Source organism: Xiphophorus couchianus, chromosome 21 (genome assembly GCF_001444195.1).
Source record: "Xiphophorus couchianus chromosome 21, X_couchianus-1.0, whole genome shotgun sequence".
Classification (NCBI taxonomy): domain Eukaryota; kingdom Metazoa; phylum Chordata; class Actinopteri; order Cyprinodontiformes; family Poeciliidae; genus Xiphophorus; species Xiphophorus couchianus.
Genome location: NC_040248.1, coordinates 21335281 through 21358280, shown reverse-complemented (window position 1 = coordinate 21358280; position 23000 = coordinate 21335281). Strand labels below are relative to the sequence as shown.

Here is a 23000-nt window from a genome sequence, read left to right as displayed (position 1 = left end):
GTCACTGTTAAGTGTTCCTGAACACAAACCAAATTTTAATATAAAAGATAATCTCAGGTACAAACACAGAAAACCTTTTCTGGTTTGTTCTTAAAGCTATTCTTGTGCTCTGTAAACATCAGCTGCAGCTCTCGGATGTTTGAGGCTTATCTACATGAAACCCTGCTGGCTCTGATTGGCTGACCGTGCATTACTTCATACGCTAATAGCAGCACTGGGAGAAGGTGGAGGAGCTCCATCTTTTCACAGATTATCTGTCTCATTCTGCACCGTTACGACATGCTGACAGCTTTAACATGTGTTTGTAAAAAGTCACACACTGCAGCTTTAAACGCGACCTGGCTAAGATCTCAACTTCTTCAGGCCAAAGAACTTCAAGAACAGAGGAGAACCGAGTCAATCAATCAATCATCAATGTAAACCATAGAAGAAGACGGAATGTTTTGTTTTGTTTGTTTGTTTTTCATTAGAGTTGCAGACCAGCAGGGAAAGATTTTTCATCATTTGTCAGACGTTGGCCCTCTCTAGCCGTCCACAGGGCTCGTCTTTCAGCAGTTTGTGATCCGCCGTGTGTCTCCTGCCCGGGACACACGGCAGGAGTCTCGGGCAGGCTGTGTCCAGGAGGCTGGACACGGCTGCAGTGATGATGCCCTCTCTCCTCGATCCGCTCCTGAGGAGAGCCGTGGGTCTTCATGGAGGGGAGGGAAACGGTCCAGCAAGGAAGACGATGTTTCTCTGAAGAATTCGATCTTTGAGTTTCCACAAGCGACGGCGGGCGCCTCGGCGCTCTTTACTAATGCAAGACAGTTTACTGGTGGGAGTGAAGTGGCAGCAGAAGCAGACTGTGATCAAACAAAGAAGTTCTTCACATCAGAACCGAGAGAGAGACAGTCTTTTCTTTCCCTTTGTTTTCCTTTACTTTCTCATTTGTGGCAGTGTGTGTGTCAAAAGGAAGAAAGAGAGAAAAAAACAGAAAAGAAAGTAAGGCGAAGGGTTTGTTTCCGCACAGAAACTCTCCATGATTCATGTTTCCTCCGCTTTGATCTGGGAGCCGTGCGCAGCCCCGGGATAAACCATTTCAGGTTGTCTAAACAATTTCCAATCACCGTTTCCATATTTAGGGTCTTATGAGGAGGAGAGGGCCTCGCATGATAACGCGTTTGTTCTCCGAGCAGCAGGAGAGGAGGAGAGAACCCGATTCTATCCATTAAGGCTGGAGACGGGGATTAATGAGTGCAGACGGGAAACATGCACGCACAAACAAACACGCGTGCATCTGCGCGAGCATATGTACCCTGAGGTGGGCTCACCGGCGAACCGAGGCCCCAGGTACACTACTATTTGTCTGAGCTCATGTATTTTCCTCTGTTTCGGTAATTCTACATTGAGTTTTGGAATTTCGATGAAAGAGCCTCACCGGACCACCTGGTCTGAGATTCCGTTGCAACATTTCAGAATTCAAAACGGAGAAAAATCCTGAGCTGGACTGAAGCAGTGCTAGGCTAACAATTACCGCAAATGTTTAGCTTGTGTTTTCTTAGACAATTTTGAGTTTCTTTTGACAATTTAGTGAAGCACAGTTTAGTGTCATTAACTTCTAAAAATCCGTTTCTGTGGCCGTGTGTGAAATGAGCCCCTGTGTCATCAGTTTGAGCAAACTGCAGATATGAAGTCCACATGTACACCAGGGCGTCCACTCACCCTTTAAAGGCCTTAAATTCATGAAGCTAAAATTACTGCATTCTGTGTCTCGAGGCAACTAGTGGCTAATACTTGCTAGCTCGCTAACATTTTTGTGTCTATCGTGGGTTTTTTTGGGGGGGTTTTTTAACCAACATAAAAGTTTTTTGCAAACAGGAAGTGCAAGAGGACGCGAGAAGCCGCTGAATCACGCCCACTTGAATGTCTGCTGTCAATCCTGCTGCTAAGCATCTCCACAAAAGCCCTCCACCTTCTCCTCCACCCTTCTCCTCCTCCCTCTCGCCTGTCCAGCAGAAACAGACCTGCAGCTGCAGGGCATCGGTCCGCTGCTCCGTCCAGCTGCTCTGATCCAGAGCGGCTCCATGAAGCATCAGGTGGGATTCAGCCATAACTGTCAGGACTCCCTCTCTGCTCTCACCATACATGGACACAGAAAAAATTTAAAATTTAAAATTTTCTATTTCAATCACAAACATTTTTATTCCAGTGTTTGCAAGTCTAAATGAAATTCAAAATGTGTTTCAGCTTTTTTTTTTTTTTAGCATACACAATGAATTGATAAATTGTTACCAGAAACATATGAACTAATCCATAAAATATTCTCAATATTCTCCTTTTGCCAGTAAAATTCATGGAGCTGCTTTGCTCCTCAGGCTGGGATAGAAAATAAAAAAAAGAGAAAGAGGGGAAGATCTGAATGTCAATAGGGGCTGATTCAAGCCATCATCATCATCATCATCATCATCCCAACATCACCGCCCAGGGCAGCAGACAGGCCAGAACCGCCTCTGGTCATCTAACATCAGGTGATACAAGGCAGCATTTATGTTAAATGAATGTAATAATTGTTGAATAATAAATAAAAAACCTTCTAAAAGTTGATGTTTCTGAACTTGTTTTGCAGCACAGCCTGTGTGTGAGGTCAACGCTGTTCTGGGGCCCCTGGAAAAGTTTAGGAACCTGTGATCCAACCAAAGAATCTTTCTTGTTTCTGCTCAGCTGAAGTTTAGTCTGTTTATGTTGTTCATGAATTTTCTCCTGATGCAGCTTTGCTGCCCTCGCTCCTCTCAGGTCTCCTTTGTGGGACGGTGTCAGATGTGCTGCAGGTGGCCCCTGCATTAACCTTCACCCTGCAGCCTGTGAGCAGCAGGGCGGGACGCGGCGCTCAGATCGGGTTCCAGCAGCCATTATGCATGACATCAGAGCCGCTGGACAGTTGTGCACAGCTGTGGCCAGAGCAGAGCAGGAACTGGAACAAAACGACCCAGTGAAAACGTGTTGTTTTTTTCTTTGATCCAAAAGTATAAATCAATCTGCTCAAGATGAGGAAGAACCTGATGAACGCTCTCATCATTAATGAGAAATCAAGACTGGGAATGATAGTTTTACCAGACGTGTGAATTCTTATTTTGCTGTTTCTTTAGCTGGATTTGAACTTCCTGTTCAACATTTATAAAACGCCACCGGGTTTTTTTTTTTTTCTTCTTTTTTCCAACATGACCAGAGAGGAATGTGGAACAGGTGCTGGCTCCGTTTCCAGTCCGGCTCAAAAAGAGCAACTGCTGGCCGCACCTGTTCCCCACCAGTCTGGGAAACTGGACCCAGCTCCAAACATCACAGAGCACCAACCAGTATCGGCCGTTTCCTTTTTCATCCCCTCACTCGCAGTCTGAAGGTGAGCAAAGAGAGAAACACACTGTACAAAGTAGTTCTGGAAGGTATTAAATATTAGCACTTATAATTATTTCAGTTGTAATCAAACAGCTTTTCGACTGAAATTTAACTAAAGATTTTAGCAGGAAAACCTGATATTCTGACATTTGGTCCAGCAGAGAATGACGAGGCAGACACATGAATATAAGAATGAAAATGTCAACTTCATAAAAGTTAAAAACTGTGATTTTTAATGAGTCTTGCATGCAAAATATTAGTTGATAACTAACTGTAGATTGTTTAGCAACTTAGGGTGGAGTTGTGGTTGTCGTGGGAGACGTTGACATGCCTCTTTGTGAGGTTAGATTGAAAACATTTCTTGTTTTGTCTGTAATAAATGATTATTTTCCGTATCTGTTTAACATGGAGGATTACAGTCATGATTCTGCTACCAAAGATCATCCAATAGATGAGCCTGGTCTAAACACGGTGAGTAAAAATGTATTTTCATTTTAACTTTCAAGGTAAAAATCACAAAAAGCTTCAAGAAACAAAATAACTAAATACGTAAAACAAATTTAAGCAAAAGCAGATTTAAAAAGTGGCTGCTGATAAATATTGCCCGTTGTTTCAAATTCAGAATCTAATTTATTTCAAGAAATTATGAAGTATTATCTTAAAAAATGAAGAAGAAAAAAGAAGTAAGAATTTCAGTACAATTTAAAAAAAATATTTGAATTCACAAAATGATCCAAACTTCTGACAGATTTCACGTTGAAATGATCTGATTTGACCAACATGTTACCTTTGACTGGATCTGACATGAACGTGGAACTGAGGAGGAAGCTCAACATTAGGGTGATGGGACGGAGGCCCTCCAGCCTCACACACCTGCAGCTCCTCAAACAATCAGTAAAAAGCTGCTCAGAAATTAGAACAAGTTTTATCATTACTGCAGTAACTCTTAAAAAAAAAAAAAAAAATTCTGCAAGGATTATTGAGAACAGTGTAAATCATTATACAGTCATACATTTACATGTAACATTTTTCAGCAACAAGGTAACTCAAAGTGCTTCACACAACTAGAAGGGAAATAGAACAGCCACATTACAGCAGCAAAGGAACGGAAAAACGACGACAGGTTTGAAATCAGTTTCTGATGTTCCGGCTCAGGTCAGTCTGGATCTAAAGGGACTCAGTGTTTCAGCTGGTTTGCAGTTTTCTGGACGTTTCTGGACTGGACACAGAATCTGAATGCATGTTTGGTTCTGAAGACCTGAGAGGTCTGGATGGTTAGGAAATAAAAACTGATGGGTTTTAATTGATCCTTCTTTCACATGGTTTCTCTGTGTTTTCAGAGATCTGTCTCATTTCCAGGAAGAAAACATTTTGGTGGAATGAAAAGGATTTTAAATCTAAATAAATCTGTCAGAGGGACGAATCATTTCTGTCTTAGAAATATTGACCGGACTGAAGCGCATGCAGATTGTTGTGGTGTTTGAACGGTGTGTGTTGTCCAGTGAAGCCGTGGTTCTCTGCTGCAGAGCTTCCTGGCTGCTCCACAGAGACACCCTGTGGTAACAGAACAGAACCCGGGTCAGAGCTGCAGCAGCAGAACATCTTCAGCTTCAGCAGCAACTCCACATTTGTTGATTTCATGTTTTACAGATCCTGGTTTGGTTTTAAACGGCACAAGCCTGTTTATACTTTACAGGTCTGAAATTTCAGCCATTTATTTTTTTTTTGCCATTTATTTTTCTGTTGGGCATTAAAACAATTAAAACAACTGAAGTTCATTCATTAAATGGCCAGTATTGTGTAAAATGTTTGAGCTTTACGTCACGTTATAATGTCATTTTCTCATCAACAATATACCTGGAGTGTTGCCTTGATTCAGTCAAGGATGTTTGAGGAATCCTTTAATCCCCATGGCAACCATTTAGCTGTGAAAAACACCTGGGTGGACTTAGCCCCGCCTCACAGAGAAGCCACGCCCCCATTCAGCTCCTTCAGACTAGCCAGCAGCAATTAGCAAAATTGTATTTTGTTTTCAGATGACAAGCTGTCGTATGAATAGACAATTATAAGAACCAGTTGATGAAATGAAAAACACTATGATGAATGGAAAACACCTGCTCTCCATTCATCATAACGACTCACTGTTACTCACTACAGACAGTACATACAGAAGTGTGATGTAAAATATTTTTAAAAATTGTTTTTCAACTCAAAACACACAAACACATATACAATATGAATATACTTTATTTTATATGACGAGTCAGTGTCCACAGGAGGGCAGTCAGAGACTTTCCTCATGAAAACTGTGTGGATTGTTTTTGGAAAAAGAGTGTGTTTTCACAAGAAGTGTGTAAAGCAAGAGTTGTGCTTCTAGTTTAGCAGAATTGGTTCAGAAGTTTCATGTTGTTTCCATTGAGTGTTAAGCCGCCCAGTATTTGTGTGTGAACAATCAAGAGAAACTCTAATAGAAACGCCGATGTCAGCCGAACATCAACAAAGTTTTCCAAACATTTGTAACAGAAACGATCTCAGCTTCCCTTCGTTTTGCTTTCCTGACACGTTCAACAGTTTTCCAGGTAGTTAATTCCAACGTATTGTTCAGGCAAACGTCTCGTCTCTGCTTCCACCTGACCACTAAAGTTTGCACAAATTTGTGAAAATAACTGAACCGTTTCTATGAAGGGATGCAGGACAAAACTGCACTGAGCTGCGATCACCTGAGAGACAAGAAGGTCAACAATTCCCAATGGTACCAGACAGCTGTTACAGCTCGTCTGTCCACATTGGCACACACACACACACACACACACCCTCCCCCCAGACACACACACAGAGGAAGTGGTGACGGCTGCTTGGAGCCTCTCCAGAGCCGTAGGTGCCATGTGGAGCCATATGGTGGTTCTGGATCAGCACCTCCGCTCCCGGGTTCAGAGGTGGCTCCGTTCTCATTGACATCAGATTAGACACATTAAGGCAGATATAACCAGACACAGCCAGCCCCTCTGTCAGTTTACAGCCCACTTTCATCACACACACCATTTATTAGACAATATGTTGCTGCAGCTGAATGGATTGCGTGTCGAAAAAGCTTTGAAAAGGCTTGAAAAGAATCTTTTCCTGCCGTCCAGGAAATTGGACTTGCATGCTAAGAGAAAGGTAAAGTCTTCCAGAAGAAGGATGCAAAATAGGCTGAGAAGCTGAAACTATGTGTGTGTGTGTGTGTGTGTGTGTGGCTGGCTTGCATGTGGTGAGAGCTGGCAGAAAAGGCCCTGAGAGGTTTAGCATGCAGGATGGAAAGTACCCCTCACACACCTCCACACATAACTCAACCATCTCGGCTGTTTTTCGTGGAATCTTTGATGTGTCGGACCAGAAGCTTCCAGCTTCTCCTGGTTTTTCTTCCTCTTCACGGAACCATGATGTGGATTCTGTCCCTCCACACAGAACCCGGACCCAGAGGAAGTTTTATTTAACAGGTTTCATCCTGTCTGTTTGCCTCGCGACAGTTTTCATGTGGTTGGAATTTTACATCTGTCACAACTACAACATTCTGTGGATTTTAGTTGGATTTTACTTGATAGACTAACATCCATCGCTGTGTTGATAGACTATAAAAATGTTAAAAACCCAAAGTGTGGCATGTGTCTGTAAAACGGCTCTTCGCTGGAATTACAGATGCAGATGTTTTGCGATTTTTCTTTGCAAATTTAGAAGCTGAAACTTTTCTTGTTCTTCTAAGCAAATTATTTCAGGCTCAGTCAGATCCAGTGGAGAACGTTTGTGAACATCAATTTTCCATCTTTGTCATAGATTCCTATTTTGATTTAAGTCTGGACTTTGACTGTGCCGTTCTTTCACATGAATATCTGAACATCTTCACCTTCCTAAAATAATGGCATGTCATTTTTTGCCAAAAATGATTTTTTTTTTTTTTAGCTAAATTAACGTTTGGCAATAAAGAGGTATCTTTTTTTTCTTTCTTTCTTTCTTTTGTTGCCAAAATCACTTTTGGCAAAATATGACTCAGGTCATTATTTTAGGACAGGGGTTCTCAAACTCCAGTCCTCCAGCTGCTGTCCTGCAGTTTTTAGATGTGCCACAGGTACAAAACACTGGAATGAAATGGCTTCATTACCTCCTCCTTGTGTATATCAGTTCTCCAGAGCCTTGCATTAGGCCTTGCTAATGACCTAATTAGGTGTGGTGCAGCAGAGGCAGCTCTAAAAGTTGCAGGACAGCGCCCCTTGAGGACTGGAGTTTGACAGCCCTGCTCTAGCCCAACGTTTCTCAGTTCCGGTCCTCACGCCTCCCTGCCCTGCATGTTTTAGGTGTTTCCCTTCTGCCACACACCTGGATTGAGTATTTTGGTGATTAACAGGCTTCTGCAGCACTTGATGGTGATGCAATCATTTGAATAGGCTGTTCTGGAATAGAAGGACATCTAAAACATGCAGAGCAGGGGGCCCTGAGGACTGGATTTGAGAAGTACTGTTCTAACCCATTCCATTGCAGCTCTGGTTTTATGTTTCCAGTCCTTTTTCTTCTTCTAGTCGGTTTCTAAATCTCCTGTCTTTATTTGAATCCTTGGACTGGATGTGGAATTATGAGTCCATGGTCTCCATTGACCTGGATGATAGGGGCTCTCAGACTGGCCCCGAGACAGGGAACATCTCAATCTTCTGCTCAATCTTCTCCAATCCAGTTGTCCAGATTGGAGAAGGTTGAGCAGTACCTTCAGGCTAGGCTAGTATTTCCTCAAGAGGCTGTCATCTCCCTGCTCCTCACCTGAACAGACTCTCGTCGGCCACTGGTTGTTGATTATCACCCATCCTGTGAGGAGGTCAGCACACGCTCTGGAGCAGTGACTGGTCATCTTAATGTCCTTGGATCAAACTCCATGAAGAGTGAAGTTTGATGGAGCTTCAGTAGTTTATATTTACTATTCCAAGCCTTCCCTAAAGCTGAAAATGACATCATAGCCATCGTGCCGCAGTAAAATGTGTGCTGCTGCGTCGTATCATATAACTGGTCTTTATGTTTGGCATCAGCTGGATGGACGTAGAGTGAAGGTGACTCAACAATGTTATGAGGCTAATTCACCTCAGGAGGTAGAAGTGTATCCTTAATGAGTGTGAGCTGTAGACTAGACTTTGGAACAAGTGTGATGTAATGAAATGTAAGAAAACAGGTTAAGCAGCAGAACAGCCTCTGGGTGGAAACACAGCAGATGATCCTCCAGTGTCTGATGTGGAAAACACATCGATCTACAGGATATGATGCTCATAATGACAGGTTTAATACAGCAACATTCCTTTGTATTTAAAGCAATGAATGGATTTGAAAAGCTAGTATTTGAGCCCAATACAGGGGTCTATGGATGATGGTTTGAAAGTAACTAGCGACATAAAAGTGTTATTTATTCAAGCTGAAAACAGCGTGCATGTATAACCTATTTACATACTGCAAACCTTAAAATGCACCATCTAAAGTCAGATAGAGTGATCACTACAGGAAATCTGGTGAAATCAGAAGAATATGAAATATTTAGTGTTTGCTCAGGTCATGGAATGTCTTCGGACAGAAGCGTCGACAAAATGCAAAAGCCACAAAGCAACAACACATCAGTAATAAAAAACACAAGACAAACAAACACAAGCATAAACTTCATCTTAGCATAACTTTTAAAATAACTCATGTTGTGCTTTTGCCATTGTTTTGTGGCTCTTTGTTGTTCTGTAACTTTTGTTGTTGCATTTTGTCGTCGACCTTTCTGGGTCACTGTGAGTTTTCCCAGCATTCTGTAAGACATCAGTTTCTAATGACCCAGGCATAGCGTAGAAATCCGGGGTAATTCCTCATTGAGTTTGCATGTCTATTAAAAAAAAATTTTTAAATCCACATTATGCTGACTGGTTACCTGAATTGTGAGTTTCTGTGGTTGTCTGTTTTGTATCTTCATGTGACAGACAGGTGACGGTCCACAGACCGCTGAGAGACCAACCTGTATTTACTTCTGTCGCCTTCTTCTATGTATCTCATGGTTAAAAGCAAAGAACTTCCATTTCAAGCTGTTTTCAGCCAATGAAACCACATTTTGTTGTTTTGTCGGAGCTAAAATAAAGCCACAGAGTTAAGCTATCTCTCCCAGCTCTCACCTAGCGCCCAACTTTCCTTCCTCAGTTGTTTAATCACTCGCTGGCTTTTGTTCCATCCTCCAGCAGAGATAAGTTATGCAGCAGCTGCTACATATGAAGTCCAGAGTCTGTATTCAAATAATAAAAAAAAGGAAATGTGTGAAGGACGGCGCACACCTAGGCAGCCGTCTCTTAGAGTGTTTGCTTGAATAAGATCTGTGCTCGGCATAATGGCTTCTCGGGCTACCTGTGTGTGTGCTGATAAACACACGGCACACCGTCGTCTCCAACCTGCTCACAGCTCACAGCGACCTCCATCTGTTGCCACTTTTGAAAAGAGCGTCTGAAAACAGATTTGTGTAATTTGGCATGTTCTTTCAAATGGAAATAATCCGCCTGTTTCTCTTTCTGAGGTCTGGGGGGGGCAGAGGGGGGCTCTCCGCCGCCGCAGCTTTCAAGGTTAGATTAACGGGACGTTTTTATCTCGCCGGGTTCGGTCCGGATGTTTGAAGCACACAGAAGGCCTCTGTGCGCTGCGCTCTCTACCTGCTATCGGCTCGTGAGAAAGGAACCGTGACTGTAAAAAAAAAGTTTTGCCCCGGAAAGAGAAGTGAATGGATGAAAGTAGATCTCAACGATGTGGAGAGAAATTCAAAGGACATAAAAGCAACTCAACCAATTTTGAAGCAGAGAAAGTGCCTGTCAGAAGTCAGCGGACACATTGCTGTGACCTTCGAGTTGCCATTAAATACATTTCATAGCATCATCGCCAATGGCAATATAAATGTTGTCTCTAAGTTGAAACACTCCTATTTTCAGTTTGCCAGACAGCTAGATAAAAGAACATGTCAGGAAAAACAAAAGCATTTGTGATTGATATTATACATGAATCAGAACATTTACAATTACAAATTTGGGTAGAACATTTACATGTCTTACTGTCTTACAAAATTTTTGTACAAAAATAAGAGTGCAAAAATGACAAATTTGCCTCTATGAACTATGTGAAGATGTTTTTATTCCGGACGGACAGAATAAAAACCTTATTTTGCTCTCATTTTTGTACAAACCTTTTGCAAGACAGTAAGACATGTACATGTTCTACCCAAATTTGTAATTGTAAATGTTCTGATTCATGTATAATATCAATCACAAATGCTTTTGGTTTTCCTGACATGCTCTTTTTTCTAGCCGATTGGTCTACGCCTTCCATCCTCTCCTGTAACCTCCACCAGGCGCTGATGCCAAACCAAAACTACAGCCTCCCTGATGACAGAAGTACACACCGTCACGCTATGCTTCAGAGTGGTTTGGCGGAGAACCCGGGCTCCAGCCTAACCTGGTCAGCCAGTCCTGAACACGCTGCTGGAGCAGGATGGGAAACAGCAACGCTTTTCTGTCCGGGATCCAAGGTGAGGCCGAAGCCAAAGGTACGGCGATGAAAGGTATGCCCTTTTGTTAGGACTCCAGTTTTCTGTTTTCATCTCTTTTTTTTCCAACATAATCTCTGTAGAACTCTTTGCTCAGCCAAAGTATATAACTGGTGTCATCAGATGTGCTTTTTAGCTCTGGCTTGTGAAAAAGCAGAAGCTGTGAGTTCAAAAGGGAAATTCTGCTGACAGAGAAACAAGCTCCAGCTCTCCAAACCTCACATGTTTACTGGTGCTCTCTTGGTTACAAGAAGTGATTAAAGGAAAAACTGATTGTGTGTGTGATTAGTTGAGACTGCAGCTGGATGTTATGCACCAGATTATAACAAACAGCAAAGACCTATTGTTTGATGCTGAAACTCGGTTTATGTTTAAGGAGTCAGTGTTAGCGTCCCTTTGATCCGACCGGCTGCTTATGGAAACGTCCCTTCAGATCCACCATGACCTGCCGGTGTGTGACGTCCACTTCTGGGAGGAAAATCCTCACAGATGTTTGAGTAAACCTGCATCGCTTTGGATTAATGGAATAGAAAATGTTTGGAAATGCCAATATAACATCTCTGGGATTATTGGGCGGCAACAATTGCTTCTCTAAGCTAATGTCTTTCTGGCTTGTCGTGTATGAATACACCTGGCTGATGTGATCCCTACTGGCTCCGTCAACCAGTTTTTGTACATTTTCAAGTGTGTTAACAAAAAACACCAAAGCAGTAAAGCAAAAAAGCATTTCTCTAAAAAAACAAAAAAAACTCAATCTGTTTCTCAACTGACAATTTCCAAAGTCTTTTGCTAATTCCGGAGCCGGCGTCTCGTCAGACGGCGTCTCGTCAGGTTGAGTGACGCGTTCAGGGAGGCTGAAACACGTGAACGCATGTGGGGAATAAAAACAAGCTGCGTTCACACACCGTTTTCTTTCCCACACTGACACCTTGACGATTCTTACCTCCATTACTGCTCACCTTCTGTTCCCGGCAGGAATGCTGGACGTGAGCCTCCATCTCCATCTAGTAAACATGCTCTCTCGCCGCCGGGGCGACGCGCTCTCCAAAAATCCGTGCTGAGCCTGAGCAAATGCGCTCAGGCCGACAGACGAGCGCTCGCAGCCGCCTGCAGAAAGGACGACAAGTGTACACACATGTGACCCCCGCAGAGGAAGTGAGATTAGCTCTTTGCTGCTGCTGTAATTCAGTTATCCCTCTCAGCCTGAGGCCAGGCGGGGAGCGGGATTCTGCTGCGTCCAGACTTTTGTCTGATTGGCGGCTTTGCTCATCCCTCCTGCATGGGGTGACCGTCTTGTTCCCAGAGCCTGGCTCCTCTCCACGTTCCACCCCCACCTCGGTTTTCACACAACCTCCCGACACCAAGGCTTCTCTCTTGCTGCTAACCTGCCATCTTAAATATGGCTGCCGTGACGGCTTAGTTTGTGACATGACTCTTGACTCAGGAATTTCAACGCCACATGAGGGTCTGGAGTTTCACTGGCAGCTAAAGTAAATATAGTACAAACATTTACAAAAGTTGAAGCAGAAGGTCACTTTTGTAATATTTAATATTTAACTTAGCAGTGAGACTCAGTTATAATAATAATTGAGTTAACTGCTGGGTCTGTACTTGATCAGTCTTGTTTCAATATATAATATTTTCAAATTTTAAAAAAGCCTTTTTATTTTTTCTAAATTAATTGATAAATAGGCACATGAGCGCAACAACAGAGATATTTATTATTGTTTCTCATCTGTCATTCAGGTCATTCAACCATCAGATTTGAGCAAAGTTCTATTTTAATACCTTTCATGTTTCCAGTGTTTCAGAAACTCCTGATCATTCATGGATCTTCTTTAGAAATGTGGACTGTAGACGCTGACATTAGCATTGGTCTTTAGCATTGAGATGCTGACAGGCTAACTCCTTTTAGCACAACTTGAACACAACAGTACTCTTTTCTAGCATCCAATCAGATCATTTTTGGAAGCAGAATTTAACTCCCAGTGGGTCAAGAAAAGCAGCTTTATCATCCATTCAGGCTCAAAAAAGGTAAATCATCCAACACGAATGTGTTCATTTTAGAAAAATAAATAAGAAAATAAAAATAAAATTAAGGCATATCGGTTTTGGTTCAGTTTAACAGCTACTATAATCACTGATCGGTTCCACACATCAGCTTTCCTGGATACAAGATAGATCTTAGATTTTTTTTTTACCCCTCCCGGGGGTCTTTTGTGGGCTCTAGTGTCCCTCATATGATAGTAGGCTGACAGGAAACGGGGAAGGAAGACATGCAGCAAATATCGTCGGGTCCGGGAGTCGAACCCACGATGGCCGCGTCAAGGACTCAAGGCCTCCAAAAACGGGTCGCGCTAACCGCTACGCCACCACTGCACGCCCAGATCTTAGATTTTTGACAGTTCCATCACAACCGTCTGACTTACAGTAATGATGATTCTTTTCCTTTCCAGATTACCAACGGACCAGGATTATTAAGAACTGTTCACTGGAGTTCAGGTTGAACATTAAATACAGAGAGTTTTGTTCTAACATACAGGATTTGTCTTTAGGATCAGGATTTCTTAACATAAATCATATTACTTGTTTTAGACAGATCAGACATCCAAACATTTTCCTTTGGAACAAATGTTTCAGTTTTTAGCAATAATTCTCCTTCAACAATAAACTTTATTTCTGACAGCAAACGAGACAGAAAAGCACCAAAGAATATAAAACAAGTACACAGAAATCTGTAATTATTAACATGTCATCAAAATATTTCATATCAAAAAATGCTCCTTCAAACGTTCAATATAGTTTGTTTTTTTAGCCTAAATCTGCCAGCAGTTTGAATAATGATCAGTTTTCATTGGAACAGTGGAGCAGATAATATCATCATCCGTCAGGAAAGCAGAAATCAGCAGCCTGGCCGGTGAGCCGCTCGGTGTCTGTCTCCGAACTGCGATCACGCGCGCAGACCACGCACGCGCATGTTGTGAGTCACGCGCGCGGGCATCAACGCAGCGGGAGGCAGCGCCGCTGGCGCAGGTCTCGCCACTTTTCCCCTCCCTGTTTTTGGAAGGAGGTCTTGTTCTCCAAGGTGTGTCTAAACAGAGATGACATGTTGGATGTGCTGCCATGAGCCGCGCTGCCGCCGCGCCAGAAAAGCAGCTGCGCTCGTTTTATTTCCCCTTCTCCGTTTTTCTTCCTCCCTTCTCTCTTTCAGTTTCTCCTCTTTTCCTGCGGAACGCAGCGCCGTGCCAGAGAAAACCGAGTCATTGTTTCTTTTTTTTAATGCTTGTTCCATTCCTCAGGTTTTTATCCCGACTTAAAAATACCGACGAGTCGTTGAGGAGGCTCGACAAGCGGAGTGACGCTCAGGTTAATTTGGGCATTTGACGCCTGAGGAGTTTTCTGTCATGTTGCATTAAACACTTGGGTTGTTTGCTTTTTTGTTTTTTCGTTCCTCTCCACTCTGACATGTTTGTACAAACGTTTCCTTGTGACTTGATTCCTTCATTACGCCACGTCACCGTGTCTGACGTTTCATCTGATCCGTCTGAGCGAATATCTGAGACTGATGGACAACTCTGAGGGAGAATCACGTCAGAGAGGCAAAGAACGGAGGAGGAAGGTGATCCGGATCCGATCCGGATTCCTTGTCAGCACTTTGACACTTTTCTTTGAAATAGGATGTCTCCAATTAGACTGAGGCAGCGGCACACAGAAGATCCCCCTCCAGGCAGGTTATAAAACATGTAAAAATACACCGTTTTATTTCATATGCAGCTCAAAGGGAAGTTATAAAGTGCAGTGGATCATAACTGTCCTCCACACACGTCACATTAGGTGTTTTTTGTGTGTTTATTTGAGGAAAGTGCTTACTTTTGTATTTTTGAGAAATTCTGAAATAAAAGTGAGGTAGCAACAACACGAGCAACTGAAGACTAAAATTGCTGAAGCATAGAGTATAACACGGTATATTTGTTTTGTTTTATTTTACCAGAAAATGTAACTTTTAGAAGGATTAATTATTCTTTTTCCCTCTCAGAGCAGGGAACATGTTGCTTTGTAGCAGGTTTTCAGTTTGGCTGCTAACTTTGAAACTGACAGGATGTAAATGAGGTCATCTTTGTAAAAAAAAAAAAAAAAAAAGCTGCTTGATTATGGAAAAAAAATGTGTAATCAGTTATTTTGGTCAATATTGAACCGTGATTATATAAACCTTTTTTTTTTAACTGCCTTTGGAGAACAGAGATTCACCTTGAACAGAATCCTTTCCTGTGTAAGTTTTTCTTAACATACCTGATATAATATTTATTAAAAAGTAGGAAATTATTCAGAAAATTCTAAGCAATACATAAAAACATGAATCACAAGAAGTGATTTGGATTACACAAATTTGTTCACATTTTAGTGTATTAAGATACTAAAAATGTAATACATGCATTTAAACAGGTAAACAAATCTTTTTAAAATCCATTAAAGGAGCAGTATTAACATAACTTTTACTTTTTTTATTGTTACAGCATATATTATTCCTTCATTTAAAAAAAAAAAAAAACCTGGAGTGTCGGCTTGATTCTTTCATGTTTGATAAATCATTTAATCTCCACGGCAACCATTAAGCTGTGCAAAATACCTGGATGAAGGATGAAGCTCCTCCTCTGAGCTGTAGCTCACAAATCCCCTCAGCTCCTTCAGACTAGCCAGCAGCGATTAGCAAACACCTGGTGAAAGTGATCATCTGCTGAGCTCATTGTAGGAGCTGCTTCTCAGTGCAACACCAGTAACGACTTTGTTAAAGGGTTAATAGAGGAGCCATGCTGTGATGACTTCCTGAAGGCGGAGTTTCAGAAAGAGCAGGAGTTTTTAAAGAGACAGAGGCCCAATTCCAAGGAGTTCAACTGCAAAATTAAGTTTCTTTTAAGTCATATTAGATATTCCCTTTTATAAAAACTGAAGGTAAGTTGGTTTATTATAAAATAATACTGTGTGGCTGGAAAACACATAATACTGACTTGTTTCTGGGTCTGTGCAGACAAATCTTGCATTGTTTGGTTTTTTTCTCTCAGATATTTCCAAGTTTTTTCTGGCAAAGTTGCAACTTTTCAAAATCAATAATTTCCTTGTTTTTTTCCCCCTGAAAATTTCTGATTTTTTCTCTTTTTTGGTGGAGATTCAGTCCTTCTCTTTTTTCTACCTTCAATGGACTCAACACACCATGGTACCGATCAGTCGTTGCCCTCCCCCTTCCCCCCACACTGGGTGAGCAGTGGTCTCAGTCTGGCTCCGCTCCTGCCTGGTCCACCTTCCTGGATGAAGTCCAAATCAAGAGACAAGAGTCCTTTGTGGGAGGACAGACATGGGACAAAGACCAGAAGTAGACCAGAAGACGAGTTCTCCAGTGGATCCTTTATCTAGAAAATCCTGCATCTGCTTTCATTTCAGAGAAATTCCTTGCTGTGGAGCTATAAATGAATCTTAATTGAAGGATCCAGTGATGTATTTGCCCTGCAGGAACTGTGCTGCTTTTAAACACCACTTTCTGTGTGTCAGGTCCAACGGCGTCTCTCCTCCTCTCCTCTCCACCTGATAAGCCGTTTAAAGCTGACAGAGCAGGATCTGTTAAATGGAAACACGATGAAAGCGACCCACACTCAGCCGATTGCCTTGGCTTGCATCATTTCGCCTCCCTGGCTGAATTAGTGCTAACAAGGTGGCAATAAAACAAATGAGAGTCGTAACGCAGAGTTCAGGTTCTGAAGCGGTGCTGTGCTGCAGGGGCGGTAGTGGTGGTACCTGTGGGGAGTCACAGGTACTGCTGCAGGTTCTGGTCCAGACCTGAGTGAGTATCAGGTTCGCTGCAGCGGCTCCAGGGCCCGTACCTGGGTTAGATTTACCGCCTCCCTGGAACAGAGCGTGGAGCGTCACCTGCATCTGGTTTCCACTGACAAATCAAAGCCAGTTGTGGTGGGAGGGCAGCGCAGTTAACCAAAACAGGCCGCTTCATCATTTTTACGGCCAGTAGGAGTTTGCAGCTTTTAAATCTTTGTTCCTGTGGTCAGTTAGTCAGCGCTTCGGGTGGCTCCCAGCAGCGGCGAGGAGGAGAGGAAGGTGCAGATGCAGGTGGAGCCGAACAGACAGGAAGTCTCCGAGGACAGCAGGAGGTGGGGGAGGGGGGACATGGACGGGATCAGGTTCAGGTTGGACTGCAGCGGCGGCACAAACGGAAAGACGAGACGCCGGGATCGGTCAGTATGGCTGATGTCATTGTTACACTGAGTCGTTACGGTAACGTTGAGTTGTAACGTCTGAGTTGTTTCTCAGATCAAAACATGAGGAGATAAACAGTTATTGATGGGAAGACTTTATTTAGCTCCGTTTAAGAGCAGCCATGTTGTTTCTCTGTAGAACTCCTTCAGCAACATGTTGAAAGTTGCAGTATTATGACCAGTCGACTTTCTCCTTAGCTGTTTTATCTGTTTGGTTCTGGTTCTGCAGCCACAGAACCAGAACAAAACACAGAGAAGCAGCTTTCAGCTTTCAGAAAACTGCAAAACAGCCAAAACACAGAGTTCTAAAAACCCATCTGGTTACATAATAAACAAAACATTGACCAACATATTAATATGTATGATTTTTGGTGAATCCACTCAGTAAAAGGTAATGTTTGTTCAGTTGTTGACTGTGTGGTGTTTTCTTTTTAACTTTGTGATTTTCTTAAATGATTCTTAGATTTATTATGTAAAAACATAACATATGAACCGACTTGTTGCTGAAATGTGCTGCACAAATAAACTTGATTGATTGAAATATGAAATATGGATTATTAGTTCAGTGGGGATGAATACAGTCAATTCAATTCACTCTTTTATCTGCCTGCTAAAACTCCCATGGACTGATGTTACAATACAGACAGATATCATTCACTCTCTCCTTTCATTTTCCAAGTTATTGTAAATTGAAAACTATCTTGTTGACGTTTCAACATTAAGATTATGACTATAAGAGCCTTCCTCTTCATCCTTCTCCTTCTCAAATCAAAGACTAATATTCCTCTTCCTTCTTCCTGATTCCAAACACATGAAGCTGGGTGGATCCAACATCTACTGAATGAGGAAGCTGATTGGCTGCTGCCTCTCTACACTGACAGGTGAGTCATAGATCAGAGCTCTAACTGGTTTCTGTGTTCAGGAAGTGAAACTCACACAGTCACTGTGACTGAGAGCAGAAATGGAGCAGAATCAGCTGGACAGTGAAACTTTGTCCTGTTCCATCTGTCTGGATCTACTGAAGGATCCGGTGACTACTTCCTGTGGACACAGCTACTGTATGAAGTGTATTAAAGCCCAGTGGGATGTAGAGGATCAGAAGGGAATCCACAGCTGCCCTCAGTGCAGGGAGACATTCACACCGAGGCCTGTGCTAAAGAAGAACACCATGTTAGCAGCTTTAGTGGAGCAGATGAAGAAGACTGGAATCCAAGCTGCTGCTGCTGACCACTGCTATGCTGGACCTGAAGATGTGGCCTGTGATGTCTGCACTGGAAGAAAACTGAAAGCCATCAAGTCCTGTCTGGTCTGTCTGGTTTCCTACTGTAAGAATCACCTCCAACCTCATCTTGATGTTCCTGCAATGAAGAAACACAAGCTGGTGGAGCCGAACAAGAACCTCCAGGAGAACATGTGCTCTAAGCATGATGAGGTGATGAAGATGTTCTGCCGCACTGATCAGAAGTGTGTCTGTCTCATCTGTTTAATGGAGGAACATAAAGGTCATGACTCAGTGTCAGCTGCAACAGAAAGAACTGAGAGGCAGAGAGAGCTGGAGGAGAGACGAGGAAACATCCAGCAGAGAATCCAGGACAGAGAGAACGATGTGAAGCTGCTTCAACAGGAGGTGGAGGCCATCAATCACTCTGCTGTTAAAACAGTGGAGGACAGTGAGAAGATCTTCACCCAGCTGATCCGTCTCCTCCAGAAAAGAAGCTCTGAGGTGAAGCAGCAGATCAGATCCCAGCAGGAAACTCAAGTGAGTCGAGTCAAAGATGTTCAGGAGAAGCTGGAGCAGGAGATCACTGAGCTGAAGAGGAAAGACGCTGAGCTGGAGCAGCTCTCACACACACAGGATCACAACCAGTTTCTCCTCAAATACCCCTCACTGCCAGAACTCAGCGATTCTACACACTCATCCAGCATCAACATCCGTCCTCTGAGACACTTTGAGGACGTGACAGCAGCTGTGTCAGAGCTCAGAGAGAAACTACAGGACATCCTGAGAGACAAACGGACAAACAACTCACTGATGGTCACTGAGGTGGATGTTCTACTGTCAGGACCAGAACCAAAGAGCAGAGCTGGGTTCTTAAAGTATTCATGTCAAATCACACTGGATCCAAATACAGCAAACACATGGCTGAGACTATCAGAGGGGAACAGGAAGGTGACATGGATGAATCAACATCAGTCTTATTCTAGTCATCCAGACAGATTCACTGATTGGTCTCAGATTCTTAGTAGAGAGAGTCTGACTGGACGATGTTACTGGGAGGTGGAGTGGAGCGGGACACAAGTTCATATTTCAGTCACATACAAGAATATCAGCAGAGCAGGAAGAGTGAATGAATGTGGATTAGGAAATAATGACAAATCTTGGGCTTTAGTATGTCAACAAAACAGTTTTAATTTTCTTCACAACAACAATTGGACCTCCATCTCAGGTCCAGGTTCCTCCAGAGTAGGAGTGTTCCTGGATCACACAGCAGGTCTTCTGTCCTTCTACAGAGTCTCTGAAACCATGACTCTCCTCCACAGAGTCCAGACCACATTCACTCAGCCACTGCTGGCTGGAATTTTGGTTGGTAACACTGGAGCTTCTGCACAATTTTATAAACTTAAATAGATTTCCTCTTTTCTCTCTGATTGTTGATCAGGTTCTTGGTTCTGATGTTTCTGTTCTTCATATTTCTATTGTAAATGTAGTTCTCTGTGTTCCTGGAGCCATGAAGGAAATCACTGCTGATGTTTTTATTTTTATATCATAGAAAAATATTTCTCTAAACACCCCTGGACGCTAATATTTCAGCTTTAATGTTTGTATTAATATATTTTCATGTTCTGGTTCTTTCAAGTTGGTTTTGTTTAAATCAGTAAATATTAACTGAACTTATTTCTTTTTTCGTTATTTTGATCCAAAGAAGAAACTGAAACTAAAACTTTGAACTGATGCTGTTTTCTTCTCAAATCTTCAGCTTTACATTAGAATAAATGTTTGATGTTTTGACTCTTTGGATTCATTCAATAAAACATCTTGATTACTGAGAAATGTGGAAAGGTTTATGATTTTTGTCATTTAAATTTCAGAAACATTTCCTTCAGAGTCTCATGTGACACTTGGTTTCACTCTAATTCCAGCACTGCAGCACAGAGATTACTGAGAGAATCATTTGTTACAGGAACCAATAGGTTAGCCTGTCAATACAAACATTCAATCAATCAGTGACTTTATCCACAGATAATTTAGCTCTTGATTTTTGTTCTAATTTAGATTTTTATTTCCTAAAATAACGTTAAAATTCAATCTAAACATTTGATCTCTGTGTAGTTCGAGGTTTTTATCAAAGCTCTCATATGGAATCAGATTCAGAGAATAAACTGAGTAAATATTTAACTCTTGATTGTAAATGAAGAGACAAAGGTTTCAGTTCCAGCTCTGCTTTTTACTCCAAGCAGTAAAACTTGTTAACCCTCCATCTTCTATCTGTTCTTAAACACAGCAGCTCCTCTCTGACCACAGGTCTCCTTGTTTTGTTCCCTTCAGGTCTGGAAACAGACACACACCTCTAACACACCCAATGTTCACAGAGACAACAGGAGCAGCAATAGCTGTGAGGATTTGATTAGGACAGACTCATCCTGCTTTCAAAGACTCACACAGACTGCTGCAGCCGCCGTATGAACACTATTGACTCCTCTCAGGTTTAACGGAGAAACAAATATAATCTGGTAACTAGTCTAGATAACTATCATTCAATCAGTTTTATCTATAAAGCACCTTCTTGCTGAAAGCAGATCAAATTCCTATACCGATCAATAAAAACAACAAACAAAAACAAACGATTACCATCAAGACCCTACATGGAAAATCACAACTGCATTGAAAATACACTGACTGAGCAGAAATGATTTAATTCAGTAAATCCAGTTAAAAGTCGGGTCTTGAGCTTCTCTTAAAGACAGCAACATTTTCTGCGGCCCTCAGGTTCTCTAGCAGACCGTTAAACAAACGGGCCACAACACAGGAAAGAAGCCTCACCATCAGTGTGAGTTCTGACTCTGGGAACTGTTAATAGTCCGGTGCCAGAGGACCTCAGGATCCAAAAGGGGTTCAGAAGGTAATAGCAGCTCTGCAAGGTAAGATGGTGCAAGACCATTAAGACATTTCAAAACCAGTAAAAGAATCTTAAAATCAACCCTGAGACGTACTGGGAGCCAATGCAGCGATTTTAGAACAGGTGTGATGTGAGCCTGTGTTCTGGTCTGGGTTAGCACTGGAGCAGCAGAGTTTTGGAACAGCTGAAGGCTGGCAGAGTTTTTATAGGGAGACCAGAAACAACATTACAATAATCTATAGGCTGGAAATAAAAGCATCAGAGTCTCAGAGTTGGTGAGGGAGAGAATAGATCCAACTCTGGATATATTTATTAGATCAATCAATCAATCAATCAAATTTTATTTGTATAGCACATTTCAGCAGCAAGGCATTTCAAAGTGCTTTACATCACATCAAACACAGAAACACAATGTAACATAGAATCAACAATCAAAACACGACATTAAGAAATGTTTCATCAATAAATTTGTAATTGATTATGTTTCAAATATAATCCTAAACAGGTGGGTTTTTAGTCTAGATTTAAAGGAAGTCAGATTTTGAGCTGTTATACAGTTTTCAGGAAGTTTGAAGTTTCTTACTGTAGATGATAAAATCCTGTTTTAACTATTTGTTTAATATGCGGAATAAAAGTGAGCTTAGAGTCAAGAAGAACTCCCAGGCTTCTCACTTGGTTTGAAGGTTTAAAAGATGCAGTTTGTATTTTTTTTTATTATAATTTCTTTCTGATCATCTGGTCCAATGATTAAACTTGTGAGTTTTGTCCTGGTTGAGCTGGAGAAAGTTCTGTGCCATCCAGGTCTTTATGTCTGAAATGTAATTAAAAAGTGCAGTGATTGGCTGGGGGTCGTCACAGACAATGAGATGTAGAGCTGAGTGTCATCAGCAGAACTGTGGAAGCTGATTCCATGGTTCCTGATGATGCCACCAAGCGGCAACATGTACAAGTTAAAAAGTAGAGGACATAAATAGAGCCTTGTGGGACGCCATAGTTAACATCATAGATCTGTGAGGAACATGTATCCATACTGACCAGAAAAGTTCCATCTGTGAGATAGAACCACTGAAGAACAGAACCAGAAAGGCCAACCAGATGCTGTAATCAATTTCAAAGAATTTGGTGATCCACTGGATCAAAGCACTCAGATCCAACAGAACAAGAACTGAGAGCTTGTGTGAATCCAGATTAAGCCTAAAATCATTTAGATATTTTAAAATGGCCGTCTCTGTAATGTTCGTCCTCTTCCTCCTCCTCCTCCAAACCAAACCTGATATTCCACCTTCTCCTTCCTGCTTCCAACCACATGAAGCTGGGTGGAGCAAACATCTGCTGAAGGTGGAAGCTGATTGGCTGCTGCCTCTCTGCACTGACAGGTGAGTCATAGATCAGAGCTCTAACTGGTTTCTGTGTTCAGGAAGTGAAACTCACACAGTCACTGTGACTGAGAGCAGAAATGGAGCAGAATCAGCTGGACAGTGAAACTTTCTCCTGTTCCATCTGTCTGGATCTACTGAAGGATCTGGTGACTACTTCCTGTGGACACAGCTACTGTATGAATTGTGTTAAAACCCAGTGGGATGAAGACAACTGTATCCTACGTCTAATAGTCATTCACACTAAATTCCAATCCAATATATTTATGTTTGTGACAGTAATGTGACAATCCTGAACGCTGCTGCT

At 42.1% G+C, this 23000-nt stretch overlaps 2 protein-coding genes across 2 annotated transcripts; both read left to right on the top strand.

Annotated features, from left to right (window-relative positions):
* Window positions 1–2210: 2210 nt before the first annotated feature.
* On the top strand, window positions 2211–22880 carry LOC114137145 (uncharacterized). The gene is made up of 6 exons (XM_028005717.1): window positions 2211–2507; window positions 2606–3376; window positions 3784–3843; window positions 10745–10921; window positions 16997–17178; window positions 22630–22880. Exons 2-6 carry the CDS (start codon window positions 3212–3214, stop codon window positions 22664–22666), a joined length of 621 nt encoding a protein of 206 aa, XP_027861518.1. The 5' UTR covers window positions 2211–2507; window positions 2606–3211; the 3' UTR covers window positions 22667–22880.
* LOC114137142 (tripartite motif-containing protein 16-like) lies at window positions 18134–19843 on the top strand. Its single transcript, XM_028005714.1, has one exon. The coding sequence runs from the start codon at window positions 18161–18163 to the stop codon at window positions 19826–19828; it is 1668 nt and encodes a 555-aa protein (XP_027861515.1). The 5' UTR covers window positions 18134–18160; the 3' UTR covers window positions 19829–19843.
* Window positions 22881–23000: the final 120 nt, after the last annotated feature.

Excerpts from the sequence above, each read along its gene's own strand:
- LOC114137145 (XM_028005717.1), top strand. The coding sequence starts at position 3,212 with ATGTGGAACAGGTGCTGGCTCCGTTTCCAGTCCGGCTCAAAAAGAGCA. Across the intron at positions 3,377-3,783 it reads CCCTCACTCGCAGTCTGAAG|GATTACAGTCATGATTCTGC; the intron begins GTGAGCAAAGAG and ends TTTAACATGGAG. Across the intron at positions 17,179-22,629 it reads AAGACGAGACGCCGGGATCG|CTGGGTGGAGCAAACATCTG; the intron begins GTCAGTATGGCT and ends AACCACATGAAG.
- LOC114137142 (XM_028005714.1), top strand. The coding sequence starts at position 18,161 with ATGGAGCAGAATCAGCTGGACAGTGAAACTTTGTCCTGTTCCATCTGT.